Source organism: Diceros bicornis, chromosome 22 (assembly GCF_020826845.1).
Source record: "Diceros bicornis minor isolate mBicDic1 chromosome 22, mDicBic1.mat.cur, whole genome shotgun sequence".
Lineage (NCBI taxonomy): Eukaryota > Metazoa > Chordata > Mammalia > Perissodactyla > Rhinocerotidae > Diceros > Diceros bicornis.
The window spans coordinates 22,716,541-22,742,118 of record NC_080761.1 but is presented as its reverse complement, the minus strand read 5'-3'; the positions used below and the strand labels follow the sequence as shown (position 1 = coordinate 22,742,118).

Sequence of the window (25,578 nt, the reverse complement as noted above, 5' to 3'; positions counted from 1 at the left end):
GAAAAGAGAGATGCCCCAGAAGGATAAAAGAAGTGAGTACTCTATTAATAAAGGTGACAGAAATTCTTGATACTACTACTTCTACTGGTTTCTTTAATGCTCTAAGTCAAGAGTCTGCAGACGTTTTTGTAAAGGGCCACATAGTAAATTTTTAAGGCTTTGTGGGTCAGATGGTCTCTATTACAAGTAAGCAACTCAACAGTCGTAGGACAAAAGCAGCCAGACTATAGGTGAACGAATGAGTTTGGCTATGTTCCAATAAAACTTTATTTATGGACACTGAAATGTGAATTTCATGTCATTTTCATGTCTCACAAATTAGTCTTCCTTTGATTTTATTTCAACTCTAAAAATGTAAAAGCCATTCTTAGCTGGCAGGCCACACTAAGAGGCAGTGGGCTGGATTTGGCCCGCGGGCTGCAGTTTGTCAAGCCCTGTTCTAGGTGGAGACAACGGAGGAGGCAGTCTAGTACAAGAGAAAGGATAGACCTAGGGGTAGAATGCAGTAAAAAAATTATCTGGTAAAACCGTTAGATTAGGGAAGGTGTATATATAAAGCATCTAGAATAGTCTCATAGCAAGTGTTGAATAAAGGATATTTTATTATTGTTGGGTGGATGGATGAATAAAACACTGACCACTGCTCTGCAATGGGACTAGCCTAGGAATAACAACTGTTACATTTACATTGTGCTTACGTGTTCCAGGCACTGTTCTAAGTGCTTTACTTATTTTAACACATTTAATCTTTGCTAAACCTTATGAAGTAGGTACTATTATTATCCCCATCTTAAGAAAACTGGGGACAGATGCTAAAGTAATTTGCTTGAGGTCACACAATAATACTAAGAGGCATAGACAGAATTTCTACTTAAGCTGCCTGACTCCAAAGTCCACGCTTGTCACTACTAAGTTGTTTTCTGCAAGGTAATAACAATATATATCTGCATAAAATATGTAAATAGAAATGATTTTTGCATGCCTTAGTTATTTTCCGGGGGCAAATTTTTTCTTTTTTTAACATTAATAAATTTGAATTTTTACTTCACTAAAAAAATCTAATATCTGTATTTTGATAATTTCCTATCCTCTTTCAAGACCATACTTTAAAGCAGTGGTTTTCAACTGGTGGCAATTTTGCCCCACGAGGGGACATTTCGCAATGTCTGGAGACATTTTGGTTGTCCTTGTTGGGGCGTGGAGAGTGCTCCTGGCATCCAGTGGACAGAGGCCAGGGATGCTGATGAACATGCTACAATGCACAGGACAGCTGCCCCAACAGAGAGTTATTCTGCCCAAAATGTCATTAGTGCTGAGGTCGAGAACACCTTGTTTAAAGCCAGCATTAAGTGTTAGCCTACAAGACCCACAAAAAGCACCTCATCTGGCCGTCTGAGTCATCTGGGCCTCAGACTCGGATTATACTGTTTCTGACTCAAGTGCCTGGTGTGTAGCTGGTTGCGAGAAAGGCCAAAAATACGAACATGCTATCCTTCCTCTGGCACAGTTTCACTGTGGCTGGAGAGAAGCAGGGATGACCTGGACCAAAGCTCACCCTAAGCTTACAATATCATTGAAAAGTAGAAGTAGAGACCCAGCAGTGGAGCCATTTCTCCCATAGCAGGAGGCTATTGCAGGGACAGTGTTTTGTCTTGTGGGCAGAACATGTTTGCACACTGTGCTTACTGAACAATATTTGCCATAATTTGCTTTAAGTAGTTTTTGCTGCTTTGGTTTGGGTGTTGTTTAATTGTGTCACAGCAAGCAAGGTTGTGTGATGACACTACAGATTGGGAATAGTTACACACTTAGGTTACCCACCTTGAGTGGGGTTAATTCTAACACTCTGCTCAGCCCTTACCCACCAAATGCATCCCCCCCAGACCTATGACTGGCATCTAACGTGGGCAAGTGTGGAGTGCTCATCCATCCAGAACAGAGTTTTATAAAAGGACATCTATTTTCCCGTTAGACTAGACTCATACTCATCTCACCTCTATTTCTGCTAGTTCTCACTTGTCCCATTTCCTATATTTTCTGTGAGGAGGAGAAATGTAGAAGCTGTGGAAGCTGCCTCACAAACTCCACAAATCTTGCAAAGCTCTTGGAAAAGGGAGGTTTGCAGAGCTTTCATTCCAGCCTGTGTGGTCCTTATATTCTGACTCGCAGAGGAAACCATGCAGGTGCATGAGAAATTGACATTGGCTCTTCACGGCCATGCGTTAGGAAGGGGAAAAGGAAAGATGCTTACGGTGTAGAACCAGAACTTCACAATGGGTGCATTGTAGAATTCATAGATTTTTCTGCCCAGGGGGATTAACCGGTGCCTGCTCTGAACTTCCTCTTCATCCTTCTTCCTGGAGGACTCCCCGTTGTTTCGTCCCAACATTGCCTACAGTGGAAGAGAATTGATACCATCATGGCAGAGCTCTGGAGAGCATGTAGTTCAATGTGCTCATTTTACTGATGAGGAAAGCATGCTCATAGAACCAAGGTCCCAGAGATATAGAGGTTGTGCCTTCACTGAGCATGCATTTGTGTTATTCATAGAATCTGTGTACTCTTTGCTGGGATGGAAGGCCTTACGGATATTTCTTGATCATTCTCTTCTCTTCCACCCTGGGACCTCTGGAAGATGTGGGTAATAGAAGATACTCAGAGTTCTGAGAGGGAGAAAGAATGTAGCCTAGGAAGGCCAGGAATCTGCCTTTCCTCCCACTCCTCTCTTCCCGTATATATCATGAGACAGGTAGATCTGAGTTCGAATTCTGTCTCCACTCACGCTAATGACTTCTAAGTCAAAGGTAAATTGGACCAGTAATACCTAATTTGTCCAAAGGTTATGAGTATTCAAGAGGTTAAGTTATCTGAAGTGCCTGGAGCTTAGTTAGGTTAGGAGCATCTCCCCAGTCCTCAGGCAGATGCCTTGGTTCCCTGAGTTCAAACCCCATAAAACCCAAATTACTGCTGGTATTAGTTTCACGGTGACTCCTGGACACACTGCCTTCCTCTGCAGGAGAGAGTCAACCAGGTAGGACTAGGAAGTCAGCCCTGACCTGGAGGGGCCTTCATCTCTCAAGCTGTTGGAGATTTCCTTAAGAATGGAATTATTTCCTTCTCATTCATGGCAGAAACAGCAGCAACAACAACAATAATGATTAAACATCACAAAAAAGGCAGAACTCGAGAAAGGCAGGTACATGCCTGTCTGGATAGGAAGTGACAAAATGGATGCCTAATTCCATGCCAAAGATGGCTGAAGATCCTATTGGTGAAGAGTTTTAGGCTTTGGGTCACTCAGAGGGGGACTGAGTCCTAACTTGGACACTCAGAATCCACGGCCCCTTGGGCAAGTCTTTTAACTTCTCTGAGACTTAGTTTCTTTAATTGTAAAATGAGGGTAATAATAGCACCTGCTATAGGGTTGGTTTACATATCAATTAGCATCTGGCACTTATGTGCTCAGTAGATATTAGCTAGTGTTTAATGTGAACTGAGACTTTCTCAGATACTCTTGACTGAAATGATGTGGCTGGGATCTCTCACCAGAAAATAAAAAAGTGTGTTATTAGGAGTCTATTACAGCATAATTTCTTGGCTTTAATTCTTTAAATATTGTTCTCAGACAACGTTAGCTCTACAATGTTTGGAAAATGAAATTTTTATTAAGTGTGAGAACAGGGTAAAACTTTAAAACTGCTCAGAAACTGACAAGGATTTGAGGCAAGAAAAAGTACTAGGAATATGAGTTTGGAATTGAGAGATCTAATTATGGAAGTAATTTAAGTTTATCTTGAAGTTGAGAACAGAGACAACCACTAGATAATTCTGGTTTGAAACCACCATATCTAAAATATACAAATATTAGTTTCAACTATTTTTGTCATTGCCCCAAATATCCGCTTTACTCAAATATGGAACAATCACAAATGATTTACTTTTAACCCTAGGATTTATGGAAAGGGTAACTTCCGTTCCTTTATGGACCCTCTAGCTGGAAAAGTACCTTGAGTTAATAAATAGCTAAGATTCCACACTATGGCCTATCCAAGCATTTATTTTGATCAGTGAGCTGAGTTAATCTTCATGATGGATACAGCACACTAGACAGCAACAGAGTTCTATAAATATTGATCACTGACCTCAAGAAACTCTGAAGATATGTGACATTTGTGCCTCTATAATTTATAATTTAGGTAACAGTTATCCTACTTCTGCTTATTTATATGCTCAATAAGACAATACTATTTGGGGACACAATGAGATGGGAATAAAGGCATCTTAGAGAGCAGCATCTTGGGGTAACTTCTAGGGACAGAGGCTTTTCCCACAGTTATAACAATACCCTGGGTCTGCGGACATATTGGGACTTTATTGGCAAAGTGCAAGACACTTATCTGGCATTGCAGGTAAAACAAAAACAAAAACACAACAACCTGTTTGGCTTTTATTATTCAGATATATTCCAAAGTGAACGCATTTTTAAAAGGCTTGTCTTTCATGGGTTTAAGTAAAGCATTTTCCGCATTTTATTAATTCCAACCTAAGCAGCTTCACTTGCTGATTTTGTTGATTTCTTTTCCCAGTAGTCAAACATTTCCTTTGCCTACATTCCTTAAAGCAGAATGCAACATGGTCAAATACAGACAAGACTGCACAATATGGATTTGGGAAGCTTTGCTGGTCGGACACAGATGTTCTGTCTGGGAAAGATCCTTTGAGGTGAACTAAGGTACTAACGGCTACTAAGATGAAGCAAACCAAGACTGATATTTCGTGTATAATTTTGGAAGGGCCAAGGCAAAATGTCCCATTCTAAGATAGGATACTGGTTTAACACAGAAGCTCAAATATCAGTCCTCTGAAAGGAGCGGAGGTGTCAACAAGCTCCATTCTCCAATCTTGTCCAGGGTGAGCCGAGCTCAGTGCTCTAGCAGTGATAGAATTTGTCATTAGGGTCAAAGGGAGCTTGACCTTCAAGACAACTGCTGCCCCACCCTGACTCTGCCAGCCCACAAGTCCCTTCCTTCCTTTCCTCTCTGTTTCAACCTGTGGAGAAGAAGATCAGGCAATGATGCTGTTGTAGTGTCTTCTACTTGGGTTCTCAGTAAACAACAGCAGGGTCTATCCTCTGGGAAGCAGACTTTGCTCTTAGTCCAGAGATGCATCTTTTATTGTGGCTTCTTGAAGGATCAGGTCCTCAAAACTCTGGACTGAGCGGGAGAAGGGAGTTCCTCCTTTGTTTTCTTCCTTGCAACCCAACCAGAAAGACTACTGCTTCAGCTTCTGGCTACCTTCCTAGGATCCTTCCTTGAGCCTTCCTAGGATGTACGCCAATGTCAAGGCCATGTCATACTTGACATAGGAGGCTCACGCATCACTTTTGGTTTTTCTCTGTGACATGGTGGACCAAACCAGCTGAGCGCCTACCTTTGACACTAGGAAGAAATTCTTTGCATCCCTTAGCCTATCAGCTAAAAGCGTGGCCAATGGAGTCTGCTTGCCTGGGTTCTAATCCCGGCTTTGCAACTAATTAGCTGGGTAATCTTGGGCAATTTTATCTCTCTGAGTCTCAGCTTCCTCATCTGTAAAATGGGATAATAATAGTACCTACCTTGTGGGATTATGATGAGGATTCCATGAGTGAGTGTATGTAAAGCATTCAGCACTGTTATGACAATATTAGCAAACACTTATCAAGGCTTACCATGTGCTAGACTCCAGTCTACACAGTTTACATGAACCCGTGAGCTAGTACTAATAATACTGCTATTATTATTCCCATGTCAGAGTTTAAGAGATTGTACCTGAGGTCCCACCGTGAGTAGGTGATGGGGCAGGATTCTGGCTCCAAAGTGCACAGTATTCAATAAAGTATTAAATACTGAAGTATTCAATACTCTGCTGAAGTAGTCAATAAAGATTCAGTATTACCAGTACCAATGTTTCTGCTAATGATCAAAATATCATTTCCTATCCTTGAAGGGGTTCAGAGGCCAAAATTATGGTAAGATCTTCAGGGAAGACAGATATCTGATTCTATCATAGCGGGAAGTAGACTCCGCCACCGATTTTTATAAGCCCTGAAACTGAAAGCAAACATTGGCTTTTAACTCAGTGAGTCAAAAGCTGTGAAGGATTAATCAATCAAAAGAGCCCGAGGCTATACCCTGCTGTATTTGGGCCTAGGATTGGGCCTGAAAATAGATCTTTAGAAGGGCCTACTGGAAGGAAATCGTGTTTATCTGGAGGAAAAACAATTCACAAGGTGGTCCCACTAGGAAAATAATGCAGAGGCCTTTTGTCACCTGAGCAAAACCAATTTTTGTTTTCTCTCCTTATAGCTTCTTCTGGGTCATCACAGCCATTGGTCAGGGTGGTGGGGAGGGGGGGGGATATCAAGGAAGTCCTGCAGAGTTGTTGCTTGATGTCTGCTAAGCTATGAAGCCTTGTTTGCCCCTTTAACAGCATGTGATATTTTTAGACTTTGGCTACGGTCCAGTGGCAGTCACGCTGCTCCGGGGAGGGGTTGCGGGGAGCTGTCCCATGCCCAGCTGCCCCATTCCCCCTGCAGAACAAAGCATCCATACTCTATAATTATACCAGGAAGAGCTAATAAAAGCCTTCCATACAAACCTCCAAATTCAATTAGTCCTGTATTTGTGACCCTGACCCCGAAGACAGATAAAGGCTTAGCTTCTGATCAGCAGAATGGTTCCAGCTCAGCGAAGCCGGCTGCTCCCCAAATCATGGAGTCCCTTTCCTCCTTCGTGTGGTAAGACTGCCACATCACCTGGTCATTTAGAAAGCACTGTCTGTTTGGGAAATTTAGGGAGCCTTGCTTTTGAATTTCGTTGGGTTGTCCTGCACCACTGACCCTGGCTGAAGGATTTCACATAGAACTAGTCCCTATAGTCATGTTGTTTGTACACAGAGAGGACATTTTTATGATACCTTGGTCTCAATACTGAAATGAAAGCACTTGTTGGGAGGCTGACCTCAAGAGTTATTGAATCTTAAGTCATATCAACGGGACCAGGGGATTAGGGATTCTCCCCACCGACAGTAACCATGTAGTTTTTTCTTACTGTCAATTCCATGTCCTCTTCATCTTTTTCCTTCGTGGGCTTCTCTGGTTCTTCTGGCTCCCTCTCTTGGAGATGGATTTCTTGGGCCTGAGTCATATAGGGCATATCATCTTTGTTCTTGAACTCCAAGCTGAGAATTGAAGGAGGAAGTAGAATTCCCAGAATTACCTAAAGTAATAATAATGATAATAATAATAATCACATTTAAAGGATTAAGATTAGGGTGGTTGCTTAGAATCAGAAGGCCTGGGGTGTGCTGTATGTGTGTGTGTGTGTGTGTGTGTGTGTGTGTGTGTGTGTCTGTATGGGGGCTGGGTATACAAGTGTTGTGTGTGCCCTGTGTGAGGACCTGCACATCTGAATAACTAAACACATTAATGCTAAGAGGGTCACTTCTGCCCATCTGGGAACTGTTATGTACAGTAGCTCAATCTGACTTTGGAGAAACAAAGCATCTTACCCAAATACATCTTACCCAGTTAACACCCAATTTGCATGGGGGAAAATGAGGAAAAGGAGACCCTACCCAAGGCAAAAGTGGCAAAGAATTCAGATTCCCATTTAGCCATTAACAGTACTTGACTTTGTGAAATCAATTCATACGTACGTCCATTGGCATTTATTTGCTAATGTGTCAGGTGGAGTTGATTATGTGTCATCTGGTTATCTCTGTAAAAACCACTGTCTTAAGTTGACCTTGAGAAAGTCCATGTAGGAAAGCATGTTCTTTGTTTTAGAGCATTCTCCTGGCATTTGCTACTATACAACAGAAACAGCACTCCCCTTCCCCCCACCAATGGACTCTGTATTCACCATGAGAATCCCCTGCACGAATGCCCCAAGAGATCCAGCACTATATTTCTCTCATGTATAAACAATGTGCTTAAATGTCTGTGTGATAATACTACATACACAGGCCTTTCTCATGAAGGGGCCATCTCATTCTCCATTTGCCAGGGAACAAGAGCATTTCTGAACGATAATACTGACATCTGACCTGTGTTCCCTAAATCTTCTCCCACCTCTTCCCTCAATCCTAAAATGGTTCTGAACAGGAACATCCTTGAAGAAACTGCACCAGGGTGAGGGGCTAAGAGAGATCCTGGAGGGTAGGTAACAATGCTCCTCAAGTAATGAGGCAGGGACAGCCTATGCTTGAAGGCCCACAGGGACTCGAGAGCAGCTCAGGGAAAAGGGAGAGCGGTGACCCTGAACTCAGGGTGCCTGGTAGGCCTGGGAAGGCTCAGGTGACATGCTGGCAGCCTTCAGGGCACACCACACCCTGTCCTCGGAGCTGAGAGCCGGGTTTGGCAGTCAGCTATGGACCGCCCATGACCCACTTCATGGAACCCTCCTGGGACTCTGGGCCAAGAGCCCAGGGGAAGGATCAGGGTGGCTGCAGTGATTGCTCTGGTCTGCTGGCCCTTCTGCTTTGGGCTGACCGTAGAGTTACCCAGATCAAGCATTTTAAAACATTCTTTTAACCTTCCCCCTCCTATTTTTTACTTGCTTTTACTTCTTTCAGTTTAACGTTTTCCTTGTAAAACATTGAAGAAAACATAAAAAAGCAAAGGCACACATCATCCTGCTTGTACTTCCAACCCCAGAGGTTGGAACAATTTAGTGTGTATCCTTCCTATTTTTTTTTAAATTCATACAGATATAATTATACATGTACATGCTTAAAAAAAACAAAAATGGACTCAGGCTCTATATACTGGTTTGCAACTTGTTTTTCTTCACTCAAGAAGAGATCAGGATTATCTAGCCATGTATTTATATATAAATCTGTCTCGTTTTTATTTCAGTTTAAAAAATTTCTCAAGTATAGCTGATAAGAGTCAATGTCTCTTTACGACATAGTGCAAAGGTGGGCCAGGGTGTTAAGGATCCCCTGGTGGTGAAAGGTTGCCTAAGTAATGGCTCCTGGTGCAGCATGGCTTGTGCCAGGGCAAATGGTGCCCCTATGGCACCTGAGTGTGACCATCACCTTTGAATCTTCTGAAAAATATTAATGTCTAGTTGCCATCTTTAGAGATTCTTTTAGCAGAATTTTGGGGACGCCCTAGCCTCCATATGAAAAAAACCCCCACTATACAGAAGATTCTGATGCACAGTGGGGTTTAGAACCACCCTCCTGAGATAAGAGAATGCCTAATCCCACTGCAGATTTGGCTTGGAAGACTCCAACCAACCCTCTGGTCCAGAGTCAATGGGGCCTTCTGGGCGCGCTGACCTTGAGCCCTGAGTTCTTGCGCATCCGGAGCCGGCCCATCCACATGTCTGTCAGCAACATCTGGCTGCACGTGTGCGCGATGAAGTCGCGGTGCTTGGCAGCCACGGCGAGCTGCAGGCATGTGGCATTGCTCCAGTTCTTTAGCTCGTACGTCAGTAGTTTCATGGCCAGCTGCTCGTCCTGCTTGTAGGACTGGTCCAAGAGCTCCACGGCCAGCTGGCCAAAGTCCCTGAAAGAGAGAATGTGAGGAGCTGTCTTTTGGCCATCTTGGAGACTTACATAACGAAAGTGGGGACCCATTGGCCAAGCCACAAAAGGTGGTTGCTGTGTGGTCTAGTTGTTTCTTATGGGGTCTAGTCTGTTCATTCATTCACCCAGCCAACATCCATTAAGCATCTGCTATGTGCCAGATACCGTGTTTAGAACTGGGGTGTAAGTCAAACTAGGCATGATCCCTGCACTCAAGGCCCCCAGTTCAAGGCATATGGATGGGGGAGGCTGACCATTAAATCAATGATTAGAGTGTGGTGTGTCTTCTTAAATGTGACAGACCTCAGTTCACATCTGAGCCTTGTCAACCACAAGCGTGTGAACCAACTTGGCCAACTTAAATTCTCTGAGCCTCATTTTCTTCAGCTGTAAAATATGCATAATAAGAGGACCTACCTCTTGGGCCAGTGGAGAGGATGAAATGAATCTTCTATGTATCTGTATGTACTTCCGTATCTAGCACTGTGCACCATAAATGTTAATTATTCGTGTCCACCCCCTATGTGTACCATTGGGGTGATACTGCCTCTCCTTAAAGTTTTGGGTAGCTCAGACCTTCCAGTATTCGGGGCCCACCTTCCCTTCTCTTCCTGACCCTCCCATTTGCTGGGCTGGCCAACCTGGAGTTGTGGTTCAGCTCCTGGGAGATGTCATCGACCATGTCGTTCTCAGAAGCCTCGTGAGCCATGGCTTTGCAGAGCTTGCAGGCCACCAGGGCCTTGGCCATGGCCTCCTCACCGTGCTGCCAGAAGAACAGGGCCATCTTCTGCCGCTTCATCAGGACAGCCCACACCATCAGCTCGTGGAAAGGGAAAGGGAAGTGGTTGATCTCAGGGTCATCCAAGTCAATGTCCACCTCTTCTTCACGCTTCTTAGTTGTCTTTCTTCCTCGCCTCAAGGGAACATCATCCTGTAATTTTAGGGAAAAGACACAGAGGTGGAGTTAGAAATGAATCATGTCAATTTAGTAAATAGTTATTGCATGTCTACTACTGGCCCAGCTCTGGGATAGATACAGAAATGAGCTATTGTATCCTAGCTCCTATCCTCAAAGAACTCACAAGCTCATATATGCCTAATTTAAAAACGTTATAATAAATGCATGAGCACAGTGCTATAGGAACATGTCAGTGTTGTACTTTAATTTAAAAAAATATTTTTTAATGGACCATTTTCTTTTTATTTTTACTTTTGTCCATTTTTTTTTCTGTACAGGTCAGGTTATTTGCACCTCATGATGGACAGCACTATCCTTTTCGCTGAAAGGACAAGGATATCCTATACTTGCATTTGCATATATGATAATAACCACATGAACCAAAGACGGGAAACAGATTATCCATCCCCAGTTTCCGCATACCTCATTAGATGCACTTGTGAAGTATTTCTGGCCTTTGGATCTGTTGCCATTTGTAAACATCCATGAATAGATTTCACTGACTGGAACTTATACGCTTCCTCGGTTTTCAAGTTAGTATTTCAAATAGGATTTATTTTCTTGTTTGCAATGCTAACATAACCTCATGGTGAAATTTTCAAAGCTACTGTGACCTGCCTCCTTGACACTGGGAAAAATTTCACTTCCTCATTCTAGAATCTTGTACTAAGCCCTACCACTGAAATGAACTTATGAATTTTTAAAAAATGTGTGATAGACAGAATAAACAATTGACATTAATAATTTGAGCAAACACTTACCTCCATTCCCAGCAGTTTCAAGGCTTTCGGCTGTTAAAAAAAAATGTTATGCACAAAGTTAGATCTTTCTTTATAGAGGTAGGAAAAAATCCTACTATATTTTAAACAGGTAATGGAACAAATCTATTGTACCATATAACATTTATTCACTTCACTAAATAGAGCCCCACAGGGGAATCTATTTGTAGAAATTCTAAGATAATTTGGGATTTAGTGATTTTGCTGGAATACAGAGGATTAGGAAACTGGAGAAGTATAATGAGATTGCCCAAGGGTAGAGCCTGCAGGTTTATAATCTCTTTTGTGGGTTAAGATTTCTTCTGTCTTCCTAGAACCATCCTGCTTGGCCGACATCTCCATGACATCAAGCACTTGGGTGAGCAACGAAACATTCAATCAAACCATCAGATGTTTCTCAAGCCTCTGAAAGACCTCTATTACCTAGAGACATGGGATATTATTCAGAAGTAGGTCTAGATGCTTCATGCTGACTATCTCTCTATGCTGCTACCCAGTAGAGCAAAGGTGAGTGGGGCCAGAGAGGCCTGTGCTGATGGCGGCAAAGGGCGCTCAATGGCACGGAAAGTGTCGGCACATACAGGAGCATCGTTGGTCATGCTGGGAATGTGCAAAATAGGCACAGACCAAGACGGAGAGAGAAGGCAACTCAGCGAATTACAGAATTTGACTTATATTTAACAAGGGGAGATAAAAATTACATCTCAAGGGTCAGGAATTCTAATTCTATATTTTAAGTATTACAGAATGGTTGGGTGCCATCTTGAAAGTTATTCGAGTAAATAGTAAGGTTACAGCACTTAAAGTTCCTCCATATTTTATTTGACCCTCAAGTAGGAATAACTTGAACCTCATCTCTCTCCCTTTCTTCCTCTTTTAGCTTCTAAAATGACCACCAGTTGATTTTTTTTTTTTGTGAGGAAGATCGGCCCTGAGCTAACATCTGCCAATCCTCCTCTTCAATCCTCCTCTTTTTGCTGAGGAAGACTGGCCCTGGGCTAACATCCGTGCCCATCTTCCTCCACTTTATATGGGATGCCGCCACAGCATGACGTGACAAGCACTGTGTCAGTGCACACCTGGGATCTGAACCGGCGAACCCAGGGCTGCTGCAGCGGAGCTGTGCGCACTTAACCGCTTGCGCCACCGGCCGTCCCCTGTGATTTTTTTTTCTTATTTATACTTTTTGGCGTTATCAAAGTTCTCTTCTAGCGTCAGAAAATACTTTCATAATCAGAAGATAAGCTTTGTTAAAAATAAAGATCATGCCTACCACCAGCTAGTGCAGCAGTTTTCAAAACGTGGTGGTACGAAACTTTACCAGTTGTCATTAGATTTCACTTGAACTTTAGGAAAAAAAGCCAATTTCACGTAAGAATGTCCTTGATGAGGCCTAAAAAATTATTAACTTTATTAAATCTCTAGCTTTGATCATAAAAAATGTCTTTTTCTATTCTGAGGGATGAAATGGGGGGTATCCTTCCATTACAGACTGAACTACGATGAGTTGTCCTGAGGGAAAACACTCAGGCGACTGTTCGGATTGAATTACGGCCACTTTGTTTTAAGGACTCTACTTGAAGGAAGGCCTGGCAGACAACTTATGGTTATTTAGACTTGGGCTTTGGCAGACATTATTGGAAATGAACAAAGTAGGACTGTCATTTCAAGGAAAACAACTGACAGTATTGGTTGCCAATGACAAAATTTAAACTTTCAAGCAAAAATTAGAATTTTGGAAAACTTGTCCTCTCCCACCCCATGACCTTGACAGTTTTTCAGTACTTAAAGACTTCTGATGAGATTGGAGATGATACTAATGAAAGAGAGTTTTTGAAATGTGCATAATGAAACATGTCAACGTTAGGGAGAGCTGCATAATGCAACAAACCAATATTTTACAATCTATGATGTTACAAGATCCAAAGTGCAAGATATGGATTTTAACGTAACAAAATGTAACGGTATGAAAAGTGCATTGACATGGTTTCAGATTTCACAGCAAAACTAATCTTTGAGAAATTGCCACTTGTTGAATTTTGATGCAGTATCAAAAGATAATATGTACAATTACCCATAAAGGTTATTAACATACTCCTTCCTTTTTTTTGATATATTTGTCATACTTGTCACATATGTGTGTGAGGTCAGATTTTCTTCATATACTTCAACCAAAACAGCATCTCACAACAGAGTGAGTGCAGAAGTAGATATGAGAATCTAGCTGTCTTTTGTGGGGGATCAGAACTGGCCATCTCAAAATATGTCTCTTTACCTTGATTATTTTCTGAAAGGCACTTTGATCTCCCCTTCCCCCCCCACTAACTGCCTGAAAGAATTTAAGATAAGAGGCCTGGCCCCAGGATAGGCCATCACCATAGATAACTCTGGGTATTGATAGACTGGGAGCGTCCTTGCTAAGCCCATTCTTAACAAAGTTCTGTTCACCAAACATTTACATTTGTAAGGGAAATCTCCATTTGTAAAGGTATCTCCCTCTCTGTATCAGGAAGAAGGGGAGAGGACCTCATCTCTAGAAACTTATCAATGCAGAAGGCGGGGCTGCATAATAACCTTACTCTTGTTTACTGTGCTTTTCTGGTAATCTCCCATAACTGACTCCACCCACCCCCAACATCCTCCTTTGTCTTTAGCTGAAGAGGAGAACCTTTGCCATTTTGTTGAGTTATTCAGCTGTTTCTGGGTCTCTCCCATGGATACGTGTTATAAAGCTTTGTTTGATTTTCTCCTCCTATTTGGTCTCATGTCAATTTAATTTGTAGCCCCAGCCAGATAGGACCCAGACTGGGTAGAGGATAGTCTTCCTCCCCCCCCCACTTCTATTAAGCCAGACATTACAGAAATTTCCAAAAAATGTACAACACTCCTACTCTTATTATTAATTTTTGTTTTTGAAAAGTTATTTTTCATAAACATTATTTTTACATGTAACAGGCTTCTTATGTCTATCTTAAAATGAATAAACAAATATTTTTAGTCTCAATTTGAATTTCTAACAATAAATATTCATAGATAGAACTCATATAGATAAAAGCTTTTTGGTGTCCTCAATAATTTTTTTCCCCTTTTTGTGAGGAAGATTGGCCCTGAGCTAACAAATGTTGCCAATCTTCCACCTATGCCCATCTTGCTTTACTTTGTTTGTGGGACGCCAGCCATGGCATGGCTTGGTAAGGGGCGCATATGTCTGCGGGAGGGATCCGAACCTGCGAACCCTAGGCAAACTTAACCGCGAATTTAACCACTATGCCACCGGCTGGCTCCTGTTCTCAATAACTTTTAAAGGTATAAATAGATCCCAAGACCAAAAACCTTGAAAACTGCTGAGATAGATAATAAGATTAATTTGACCATCATTACTCATCCCTGATCATTAAGGCTCACTCTCAGTGCCACTTTCTGATTTGAATTGGACCTAGTGATGAAAAGATAGGAGCGTAGCACCCAACACACTCCTTTTTTAAAAAAATGGATTTGACAGTGGCGGGAAGAGGCGGGCAGCTGCCTTCTCATCTGATCTCCCCCTTGGAGACTAGGAAGCCACAGCCCAAATCTGTGGAACCTAGTCTTCCGGGAATCCAGGAAACGGAACTGCCTTGCCTCACCCTCTTGGGGCCGAAGAGGTTGTGGTAGAGCGTGCGGAAGCGCTTGCGCGTGTAGTTGCAGCGGTAGGCGCCGCCCATCAGGTACTCGATCACCAGGCCGATGTCGATCAGGCTGATTCTGTAGTCGGGGGGCAGGTTTCCCTGTCAAGGAAGAACGGAACACACAAACAAACAAATGCAAAAGACAGCGTGGTTTACTAGGGATTCTATGCCATGGGTTCTGTAACTATTTTAGAGTAATAATAATAATTGAAAAAGAAACATATGAATGTATTATTATGCTGGTTAATTAATTCACCTTAAAATAGATCCAACCGAAACCTGGATATTCTCGCTTGGAAAGAAGACATAAGTTAAATAAGAAGATGCAGTAATCGTCGGCAATAACAGAAAATCAAAATATTTATTCAAGTCTTCAGCTGGGGAGAAAAAAACACCAGTGTAGCAGAAAGAAACACAAGGCTAGACACGGCAAGTATATCGCTCCCGGCCACTAGCAACTAGGTTCCCCGGACGTCCCTCCCCCGGAACCCCCTCGGAACCCCCTTGCTGCTCTGCCTCTGACCCAGGCCTGTAAGTACCTTCTTGGTCATTATTTATTTCTTCACACTCACTAAATGAAGACTCCTTCCAGAAGATGGTTGTTATTACCAGGGTGTGCATCAGGTGGGATATGCTTAGAGCTCAGATCTCCTTTACACAAAACCTATCAACAATTAAAAAATTTGGCACCTTTTTCATAAAAGGAGAGCAGGATGGATGTCAGGATGGGGTCGTTTGTGAACATCTCTTGTGTTTAAAGAGAAGGGGGTGGAATAAGAGAAATTTTATCAATGGAATATTTATTTTCCCAGAATTAAGGAAGTTTTTCAAATTTTCTTTCAAAGAAAATAGCGCTTCTTAAAGACCTAACGTTATGGTGCATCTTTTAACTGCTTGCCATATACAGATGCAAAAACAGAAGAGTTTTTATTATTATCTACTCATTACCGGTTTCTATTTCAAAAGGGAGCTCTGTAGGGTCTAAGGAAAATCCTTGCTCTGTCAGGTCAAGGAAGAATTAGTTCCACCTGTGGGAAATCCTGAGCGCACAGTGAGTTTCAAGGGCCCGACTGATCCGCTCTCACTGGTTCAGCTCCTTAATGCAGGAGTGCACTCTATACCAGGAATGGCAGGGGTACCACCATGCAGCAAGCCTGGTGCACTGTGTCCTTGAATACATTTTGGAGAGGCATGAGGGCCTTGTCCCCTTTTGTCCTTCATGGAGGACCTGCCCAGGTTGCTGTGTGAGATTTCTGCCACTTCACAGAAGTGGCTGGTAGTGAAGTGGTGATTCTCCAACTTTGGTCGTATCAGAATCACCTGGGGAATTTGGTGACAGTACAAAGGCCTGGACCCTGCTTCAATGGATGGGCCTTTATTAGCTCTCCAGGCGATTCTGATACACACCAGAGTCTGTCGAACTGCTGGTCTACTAAATAAGGTTCAGGTAGGATTACACAGCAGAATCAGGAAATTCATAGTGTATAAAGGTAATCATTGTTGTTAGGGAATTAGCTTAAGTTGTTTTGCTAAACTGAGGGTAGGTTTCCAGTTATCCTTACTCAGCTTTCCTATGCTCAACAGCATCCATTTGAAGGGTTTGGGATTCAGGGTTAGAGGTGGCCCACTGTATCCTACCATCAAACCTATAGCTTTATATTTTTAATTGTTTTATTTATCTTTGTGTTCCCAGTGCTTTTTATAGTGCGTGGTGTATGGTAGGCATTTCAGAATGGCGTTTTTTTGGTCGAAAATGTGAATGGGTAAATCAGTGAAATTAATTGACGTGGTTGGGATCAAGTCTCAGTTTGGGGGTTGTCAGTATTATGTTCTCCTTAACAGAACTAACTAGCTACAGTCTGAGTCAACCCTGGGATAGCTCCAGTTCACTGCAGAAGTTTGACTTGAAACATGTATATGGCTGTACCTGTATTCTCAAAGGAGTAGGCGTGAAGGGATAGCTATCAAAGCCCCAGCCTCAAGTGTATGAGACCGCAATGCTGCTCTTTAGATTTCCTTGCTGTCCTCAGACTTACTTCCCAGCCCCGCCTATTGGGTTCTACCTTTCCCTTGGCTTGGGGCACTAGGCAGACTTGAGGATCTAATTTGAGTTGCCGAGCAAAATGGGACTGTGTGAAGGGCATCATGTATGAGGTGTAACCACTCTGAGGCAGAGAACCACTCCCCTCCTTGACCTCGGCCCATCAGAACCCAATCTGAGATCCTTTTCATTAGCTGAATTGCCCCTTCACTAAAAGGTCTCTACTCTCCTCCCTACCTGTCTCAGAATTTTGAAATCTCCTTTGGTTGAAGATTATTTCATCAATGTAACTGAATCGCCAAATTAAGCTATCCTCAAGCTATTAAGAAAGACCAATTGTCTGACTTCTTTATGCAAAGCGTGGCAAAAATATAAAAGAGGGAACTTAGAGAAAGTTTTATTTTAAGATGATAACTTTTCGTATATTGTCCTTTCCATAAACATTAAACTGAGTTTAAAAATATTACCCATGCAACCACTTTTCTCCATTATTTTGGGACAGGTCAATAAGGGGCAGTTTCTATACCATAGCTCTACCAGATGGTTAGGCAAGTCTGTTATTTAAAGAGTAGAAGAGCTCTCGAGCCTGGACATGCCTGCGTTGGCCTCATCTCATTCCATTTGGCTCCTATAAGGATGACCTCCAGAGGAGGCCCACTCCATCTCTCTTTTCCCTCAGCACTGTGACGCAGGCAAGGTAAAGACTGGCTATGAGTCAACTGCCCTGAGCTTCTGTCTGTCCTTCACAGATCAGCCTCCTTCCCTCAAGGCCTCAGTTTTCTGCCCGGTAAAAGGGGTTGAACTCTGTGGTCTCTATGGTCCGTGATGCTCAACTATGGGGTTTCCGAAAAATCCCCAAAGGATTTATTGTGATGCAATTGAAAGGCAATCATAGCGTGTCTATGAATTTGTGCCTATTTTTAGTCTCGTAAGAATTTTGTTTGAAACGTGGGTAATAGTGAGACTAACACCTATGTATTTTCTTTGGAGAAACCTATGTGTGTGCATCAGTTTGAATTCTAAGAACAAGAACCAATATTGCCGGAGGACCAATGTTGAATGCCAATAGTTATGCTTTGGAGATGTTTGTAAATGTGGGGGTTGTCAGGAGAGTGATAATAGTAAAATTCAAAGTAATAAATAAACATTTAAGAGGGGCAAATAAAACATTTTTTGCAAATGACTTTATTCATAAAGGGCTGTTAGGTTTATATGCTACCAAAAAAGGTGCTGGAATATTCTTTTTCTAGAAACTTCTCATATAAAGCTTGATTATTACAGAGTGATTTACGTATGATCTGGTCTGACGCAGGAGGAAGGATTCCGTGACCATCTTGGGTTCTACCCAGCATTGGGTGAAGGCCGGAAAGCAACTGGCCTGCATTCCGTTTGACCACAGGGGGCGATGTTCCCCTAACCAAAGCCAATGAGGGCTCCTCCCTCACCAGCATTTACCACCTGTTCTGTTTTATGTGTAGTAAGGCGATGTAAAGGAATACAGAGCAGATTGGAGGATTTGGGGATAACGAGAGAGTCAGCTGCGCTTGCTGAAGTGATAGCCAGAGGAGGGAAAGCTTACTTTACCAAATAATGTGTTTGAACTCAGCCTGCAAGGCTGATTGCATCTGTTTCTTTCCAGAGGCTTTTGTAACAGAAATTCAGGGAAATTAGTTTTACAGTTTTTACTAGGAAGAGTAGAAACCTTTGGGGAAGAAGAAATAGATTTCATAAAATTAATAAAATCGGGTACAATTTAGGCCTCCTGGGAGGACTGTGTCTTGGGTGGACTCTGAAGGGGACGGCAGCCTTGGTGCGTGTTTGAGGTGCTGGGCTGATGGCCTTGACCATCTGTGACCTGCAGATGTCACAGATGTGCAGAGAACAGCCAGCAACATTACCCACAGTGGAAACAGCACTGAGCTGAACTGTGATCCTGGCTGTGCCCCCCGTGTGACCCTGGACAGATCACCTCCTGTCTCTGTATTTCAGTTCATGATCTGGAAACAGGCAGTCTGGACACAATTATTTCTAAGGTCCTATTTCTGCAGGTCCACTTGTGTGATCACTACCTGGCAGGCTGCTCTTACTCCTCTGCTGCCAGGTCACTGGGCAAAGATCCCCGTCCAGAGCTCCTAGGGTTGATGTAATTTCCAATAATACCCTGAAGTTTAGTTAGTGGGGATGGGGGCTCAGAGACAAGGGATGGTAAAAGAATAGACAGGGGTGGGAGTGTGCTCATCATATCCACCTTCTCTGGAAAAAGCAGAGAACGTGAACGGCACCTCACATACCAACAGGTAATGTCCAAAAACCTTCTGGAGGAGTCTTCCTTTGCTTGAGTCCTTTTCAACTAGGAAGTCAAAAATGGTACTGGAGTAATATTCATTCTGCCTGCTATTCCTGTTATTCCCCTCCCCTTTTCGGTAATTACTTTGGTAATTGGTAAAGCCTGAACACTTATTTCATGCCTTAACAACACATGGCAAGCCACGTGATTCAAATCATTTGATCCCCAGAATAAAATAGAGAGGCTTAGATCTATAGTAGGTACAATTGGACAACTTGAAAACGTTGTCTGCTTTTCTCATGCTGTGAACTACTACTCTGAGGGTAAATTTTACTTCATGCCATGCCTAAGGATGTATTTTAATTTAAAGAACAATTTAAAATCACTTATTAGATCTGCTCTTCTAAAGGCACTCTGTTTTCAGGTGTCAGCTCATGATAGGACTATCAGATTTCAGCTGTTTAGGAAACTTTTTTTTCTTTGAAACTCACAACAAGCCTTCAAAATAAGATTGTTTCCTTCTGGTGTGTGTAAGGTGTAAAATGACTGCTGCTTGTCAGGTTTAGCAAGGCAGAGTGGGGAAAAGCCCCCCCTGGTGAAAGTTCATGGGAGAAGAGAACATTCGCTGGTGTTTGGCATGGTAGTAGACTGGGCAATCAGGCTTTGAAAAATAAGAATGCTTTTGCAAATTTGCGTGAATTTAGCATATGGGATTATGAAAATGTCCTTTCTTTACCCAAAGTGTACCTGAAATGCTTTTTTTTTCCCCCTTCTGCAAGGCTCTGGGTCTTGATTCCCATGTACATGAATTTTAAATTATCATAATTTCACCACTACTTCTGTATAATACTCAAATACCACCCTCCTTTGGTGGGGAGGGGTAGTATAGGTAATGTGAAATATTAGCACATTTAATTTAAGAAAGGAAAACTACTACTTTAAAACATACAGAGGCACAGATTGAGCAGACAGTTAGCTACAAAAATGGCAAGTTAGATCCGTGGAGAAGCAGACAGACTCAAGCCACTCTGGTTTAATATGGAGCATTGGTACATCCAATGGATTTATGCATGGAAGCAGTTCCGGGAGTTGGGTTGGCTTACATCACTTCAGATTTCTCATTGATGTTGAATAGCAACTCTTTTACCTCATTGCTCCTAGATTGTTCCCTTGATAGAAATAATTTGAGATTTTGAAATTAGCTTGGGAGCAATTCTCCACGTCAGTTCTGTTGTTTTCAAAGGCTAGTTGGAGATGTCATGCTGGTTAACTTACGATGGTCTGATAATTCTGAAATGCATTCCCTGGGTTTGTAAGAGTTATTTACATTTAATTTTACAAACATCTTATCAAACACTATGTTTAAGATCCAGAACCATGTTCCTAACTTATGAACAGCATTTTGTACCAGGACTTATCACTTACTGATTAATTTTTTGTCACAGATTAAATGAATTAATATGTACATAACGTCTTATAATCATAAAGAACGAAGCACAAACTAATTATTATCTTCCTTAATTTTGAAAATTGCTTAAACTGCCCAAGATTTTCGTAGCCTTTTAAACCTAGTTTTTGTAGACTTTGCCTATCTAATTGGCCTAAATTGACGGAAGTTATCTGGAACCATCTGAAGATGTGCACCAACATTAATTTCTCTCTCATTCACTTAAAAAACCACAAACAAAAAACCTCATTTTCAGCTCCCTTCGTCCATATAACATAAAATGTAGACACTTTCAGCTCCTTTGGCTACCTTATTATTCTCTCTTCCTCTCCACTAGTCAGAGGCTCACCTTTATCATAGAAATAAACAGAGTCTGCACTTCCTGCTCCCATTTCTTCCCAAGAGAACAAACTTAACACAGGCTTTCTGTTCCGCCCCACCTTACTGGCAGGCTCTTTTTCCGGGTAAAAGGATAAATCGTTTCAAAGCCAGTTCAGTACTATCCTGGGTGATTTGTTATCATTTATTCCAGCTACTAAATTAGTAAGTAAACGAATCTTTTGTAACTATATTCTTTCTCCAGTATTTGGATCACACTTAAAAGGAAAATAAAACTGTTCCTAATATTCCTTCCTCCCAAATTCTTACCATCCTGTTCTTTCTTGTTAGTCTATATTATTTTTGAGGTACATCTTTAAGAAGTTTAAAAAAGAACGCTACCTTAAAAATATCTACATGCCTTCTAGTGCAAGCGATATCAGTAAATGTAAGAGGCAGCTAATGGGATTTCAGAAAAGAGACAGTGATATTGCTGAGCAGTCCTAGAGGAAGCGAAACTAATAGGGGGGATTTTGATCATTTACACTCAGTGAAATTGAACCGCAAAACTCCCTTTGAAAATCAGGCAAGACATTGAGAAACCATGTGATAGAGGTGGATGAGTGGCTTTATTTGAAGGCTTGGATTGGCCAATGGCTGGGATGAGGGGCCAAGGTGTAGCTGTCTCCTCAGAATGCCTCACAGTTCCTTCAGGGACACAGACTAGCTTCAGGTGAGGATCTTATTTATTATTTTAGAAATAATAAATCATTATTTTATTATAATATTTATTATTTTAGAAATAATAAATCATTATTTTAATATTTATTATTTTAGAAACACTCAAGACATTTTATTGAAGACGAGCAACAAATATCCTGACAAAGAAGACACGTTGGATGTGTACACTTACTCTTCTGAGATACTTCCCCTGTTTAGTTTCCAGGCAATTTTAAGCCAGGGTAAATTAAACAAAATTGGAAGACCTGAGGGAAAGAGAAAAGGGTTTGCTGAAGGCAGGTATGCTTTTGGCCAGAAGTGGGGCAGACCGGGGAAAGATGGGATCTTGGTAAATCGTTGTTGGGTTGGATGTACAGATTGCACAGCATCTGTTTCCCTTGCTTTGAAAGAACTACAGGCTTCACTCACTCACACAGACGAAAAATCCTTCATTAACGTTATGTGGAGACAGAAGGAAAGTTTCTAAGAGTCAACAGAAGGAGAGTTTTTTTTTTTTTGGTATCCTTTACTCATTACTAGCAAAGGTCCAGCTGGCTAATAGGTACACTGGAAGCAGCCCCAGGGCCTTTGCTTGGCCTGTCAAAGGAAAAATTAAAAAGTGGCTACAGGACACCTAAAGGTCAATTCTAGCCAATTCCATCCTGCGAGATGAAGGAATTGTACTCTATTGTTGACCTTACTTTGCAGCTTTCTCTGAGTATGTTCTATGGACTTTAGTGAGGAATTGGTACACACTGGTAGGTGGGGATACCTGTGTGTGTGTGTGTGTGTGCGCGCGTGCGCGAGTGCACATGTGTAGGGGGTGGGGGAAGTGTCACCATCTATTTTATCCTTTGGAATTAAAACATCACTTTCTGGGAATGCTGTCAAGGGTTCAGAACCAAAGTAACCTCTGAAAGAGTCTATGGGACAAAAAAACAAGCACTTGGTTACGATTGAACATAAACTCCTTGTGCCTCATTCTTCTTATCTATAAATGGGAATAATACAATATAATAAAAAATAATAATGCTACTTCATGGAAGGTAGTAAAGATGAAATTAGCTAAGACTTATAGAAAGCTTAGTGTCACGCACCTAGTCATCACTAAATCTTAGGTACTTCATTCTATTATTATTAATCAAAGGATCTGAGTTCTAATCCTAGCTCTTCACTAACCACTTAATACAGTTCTCACCTCCTTGTATTTCAGCCTCCTCATCTGTAAAATGGGGATAAATCTACTTGATCCAAACCTACTGGCTCCCTCCCCCCCGCCATCAAATTAGATGATGAATGTGAAAAAGCATACTGGAAAAAATAAGGTGTTAGAAGAATGGAATGCATATATGTGTTTTAGTTTCTGTTTCTCTGAGAACTCTTTGAGCTATGCGTACTCCACTCTGTATGATGCTAGAAGTGACAGTGATACATGGCATCAGGAGCTAGTAAATAAAGATACCTCCTGTGGTCAGTTGGACAGCATGGAAATTAGCTCCCCAGACAGTGAGCGGCATATGGAAAAATACAGGGAATGGCATAAATCCACATGGCATGGGAAAAGCCTAGAGTTCCACTATCCGAAAGCACTATGTCCAATGAAAGCATCTAAACCATGGAGACTGGAGATAGAACCGCAGCTGCATTGTAAGCAGAGATGTCAGAGTCAGAAGACACACACACACGCTGTGTCCTGAGGGGCTCTGGTGGGGGCAGGAATACTCCAGCAGCTCATGCAAAACAGAGGCGCTTTCTAATCACAGGAAGCAGTCAAGACAGACCTCCGACCTGCAGTCGAGAGGGTTCTTACCTTTTTGACATCCCTGACCAAGTGGTACAATGTGTTTGAGGGCCCATGTCTCTGAAAACAATAAAGAAGAATCAAATGGTTTTGCTAGTCAGGGGCTCTCATTGGCAAGGCAAGAAGGATCTGGAAGGAAGGGTTCTGGCTGGTGGAGGGGAGGTTCATTAAGATGAACCTTGTTCTAGTTGCTCAGTTGTACTTTTCTAAACAAATGTGCTGGCAGATGTTTGGATTGTGGGGTCTCAAGAAAAAGCATTTGAGGTTCTAGGATCAAACTTTATAAAGGAAGCCATCGACTCTGTTGACAGCTGGGCCAAAACATCTGTTAAAAGGCTAGTTTTGCAGCAGGAGGAGACAAAGGGGCCAACTTACCACAGTGAAAATACACATTGCCAATCGCAGCTTGTTTATTACCCATAATGAATGAGAAATTGTCTAAAGCAGGGGTTGGCAAACTTTTTCTGTAAATAGCCAGATAGTCGACATTTTAGACTTTGTGGGCCATACAGTCATCATCGCACCTGTTCAACTCAGCTGTTGTGCCAAAGCAGCCAGAGGCAATACGTAAACAAATGAGCTGGCCTATGTTTCAATAAAACTTTATTTGTGGACACTGAAAGAGAGTCAAATTTCATATAATTTTAACATGTCACAAAATATCATTCTTCTTTTGATTTTTTTAAACCATTAAAAAATGTAAAAAACCATTCTTAGCTTGCAGGCCATAAAAAAACAGGCAGCAGGTTGGATTCAGCCCTTGGATGGTGGTTTGCTAAAATCTGGTCTAAAGAAAAGGCCACACGCTGTTGGGGAAAAAGAGAGGCTTGCAGACCAGATGTGTGTTTGTTTAAGGTGAGAATAAAATGAAATGCTTTGCCATCCTATTGTCTTTCAGGAATAGGAATGCTAGATAAAATACAGGATGCCCAGTTAAATTTGAATTCCAGAGAGACAAGGGATAATGTCTAATATAAATATATCCCATCCAATATTTGGGACATACTTATACTAAAAATTATTTATCTGAAATTCAAATTTAACTGGGCATCTCATATTTTTATTTACTAAGTAGGGGAGCCTATTGGAGGATCTCAAGCAGTGATGGTAAATCCTTAAGCACTGTTGGAACACATTCAGGTATGGAGACAACCCTGTGCCTCAACCACCTGCCCGTTCATGCGGACATCCTCATCAGAACTCTTTCCACTGAGGGATGCAGTGTTGTGTAGGGATTCAACATGCAGACTCTGGAGTCAGAATGCTCCAAGCCTGGCTCTGCTGACCAGCTGTGACCATTGGCAAGCTACTTAACTGTGACTCAGTCTTACCATCTCTAAAATGAGGATAATAATACCACTTATCTGATGGGGTTCTTGTGAAGATGAAATGATGAAATGCTATTAAAGCAGTGCTCAGCACTCAATAAATGTTAGCTATTGTTATTACTGAGGCCACTCACTGTCCCATCATCCTTCTCAACAGAGTACTTCAGCGAACCACCACCAGTTGATTGGAGTGATGAAATTTATTGGCCTTTCTTGATCTAGAACTTTCCTACTTACTTCTTTCCAATCTTTGGAATAAACCACTCTACTCCCTTGATTCTCTAATTGATATGCAAGTCATTCAACTCTGTGTTTTATTTTATTTACTTATTTTACTGAAAACCTCACCATTTTTTTTCCTCAGCTTTGAGATATAATTGACATATAACATCATGTAAGTTTCAGGTGTACAATGTGATGATTTCATACTTGTATATATTGTGAAATGTTTATCACAATAAGGTTAGTTAACACATCCTTCACCTCACATAATTACCCTTTTGTTGTTGTTATGGTGAGAATATTAAAGCTCTACTCTCATAGAAACTTTCAAGTGTATAATACAGTAATGTTAGCTATAGTCACCATGCTGTGCATTAGATCCCTGGAACTTACTCATTTTATAACTGAAAGTTTGTACCCTTTGGCCAACATCTCC

The 25,578-nt window shown here is 41.8% G+C and overlaps 1 protein-coding gene across 19 annotated transcripts in view; it reads right to left on the bottom strand.

Annotated features, from left to right (window-relative positions):
- The window catches only part of TRPM3 (transient receptor potential cation channel subfamily M member 3), a 791,340-nt gene that overhangs the window by 70,485 nt on the left and 695,277 nt on the right, over positions 1 to 25,578 (bottom strand). For 5 of the 19 annotated variants that reach the window (XM_058565673.1, XM_058565664.1, XM_058565668.1 and 2 more), the window contains 8 exons: positions 23,602 to 23,652; positions 15,235 to 15,270; positions 14,937 to 15,077; positions 11,293 to 11,322; positions 10,215 to 10,504; positions 9,325 to 9,553; positions 7,089 to 7,256; positions 2,252 to 2,392 (listed from right to left, as the gene is read on the bottom strand). In XM_058565673.1, coding sequence (XP_058421656.1) covers positions 2,252 to 2,392; positions 7,089 to 7,256; positions 9,325 to 9,553; positions 10,215 to 10,504; positions 11,293 to 11,322; positions 14,937 to 15,077; positions 15,235 to 15,270; positions 23,602 to 23,652 — 1,086 coding nt within the window. The remainder of the gene's footprint in view (positions 1 to 2,251; positions 2,393 to 7,088; positions 7,257 to 9,324; positions 9,554 to 10,214; positions 10,505 to 11,292; positions 11,323 to 14,936; positions 15,078 to 15,234; positions 15,271 to 23,601; positions 23,653 to 25,578) is intronic. The other 14 variants (XM_058565675.1, XM_058565665.1, XM_058565670.1 and 11 more) reach the window with 4 other exon arrangements.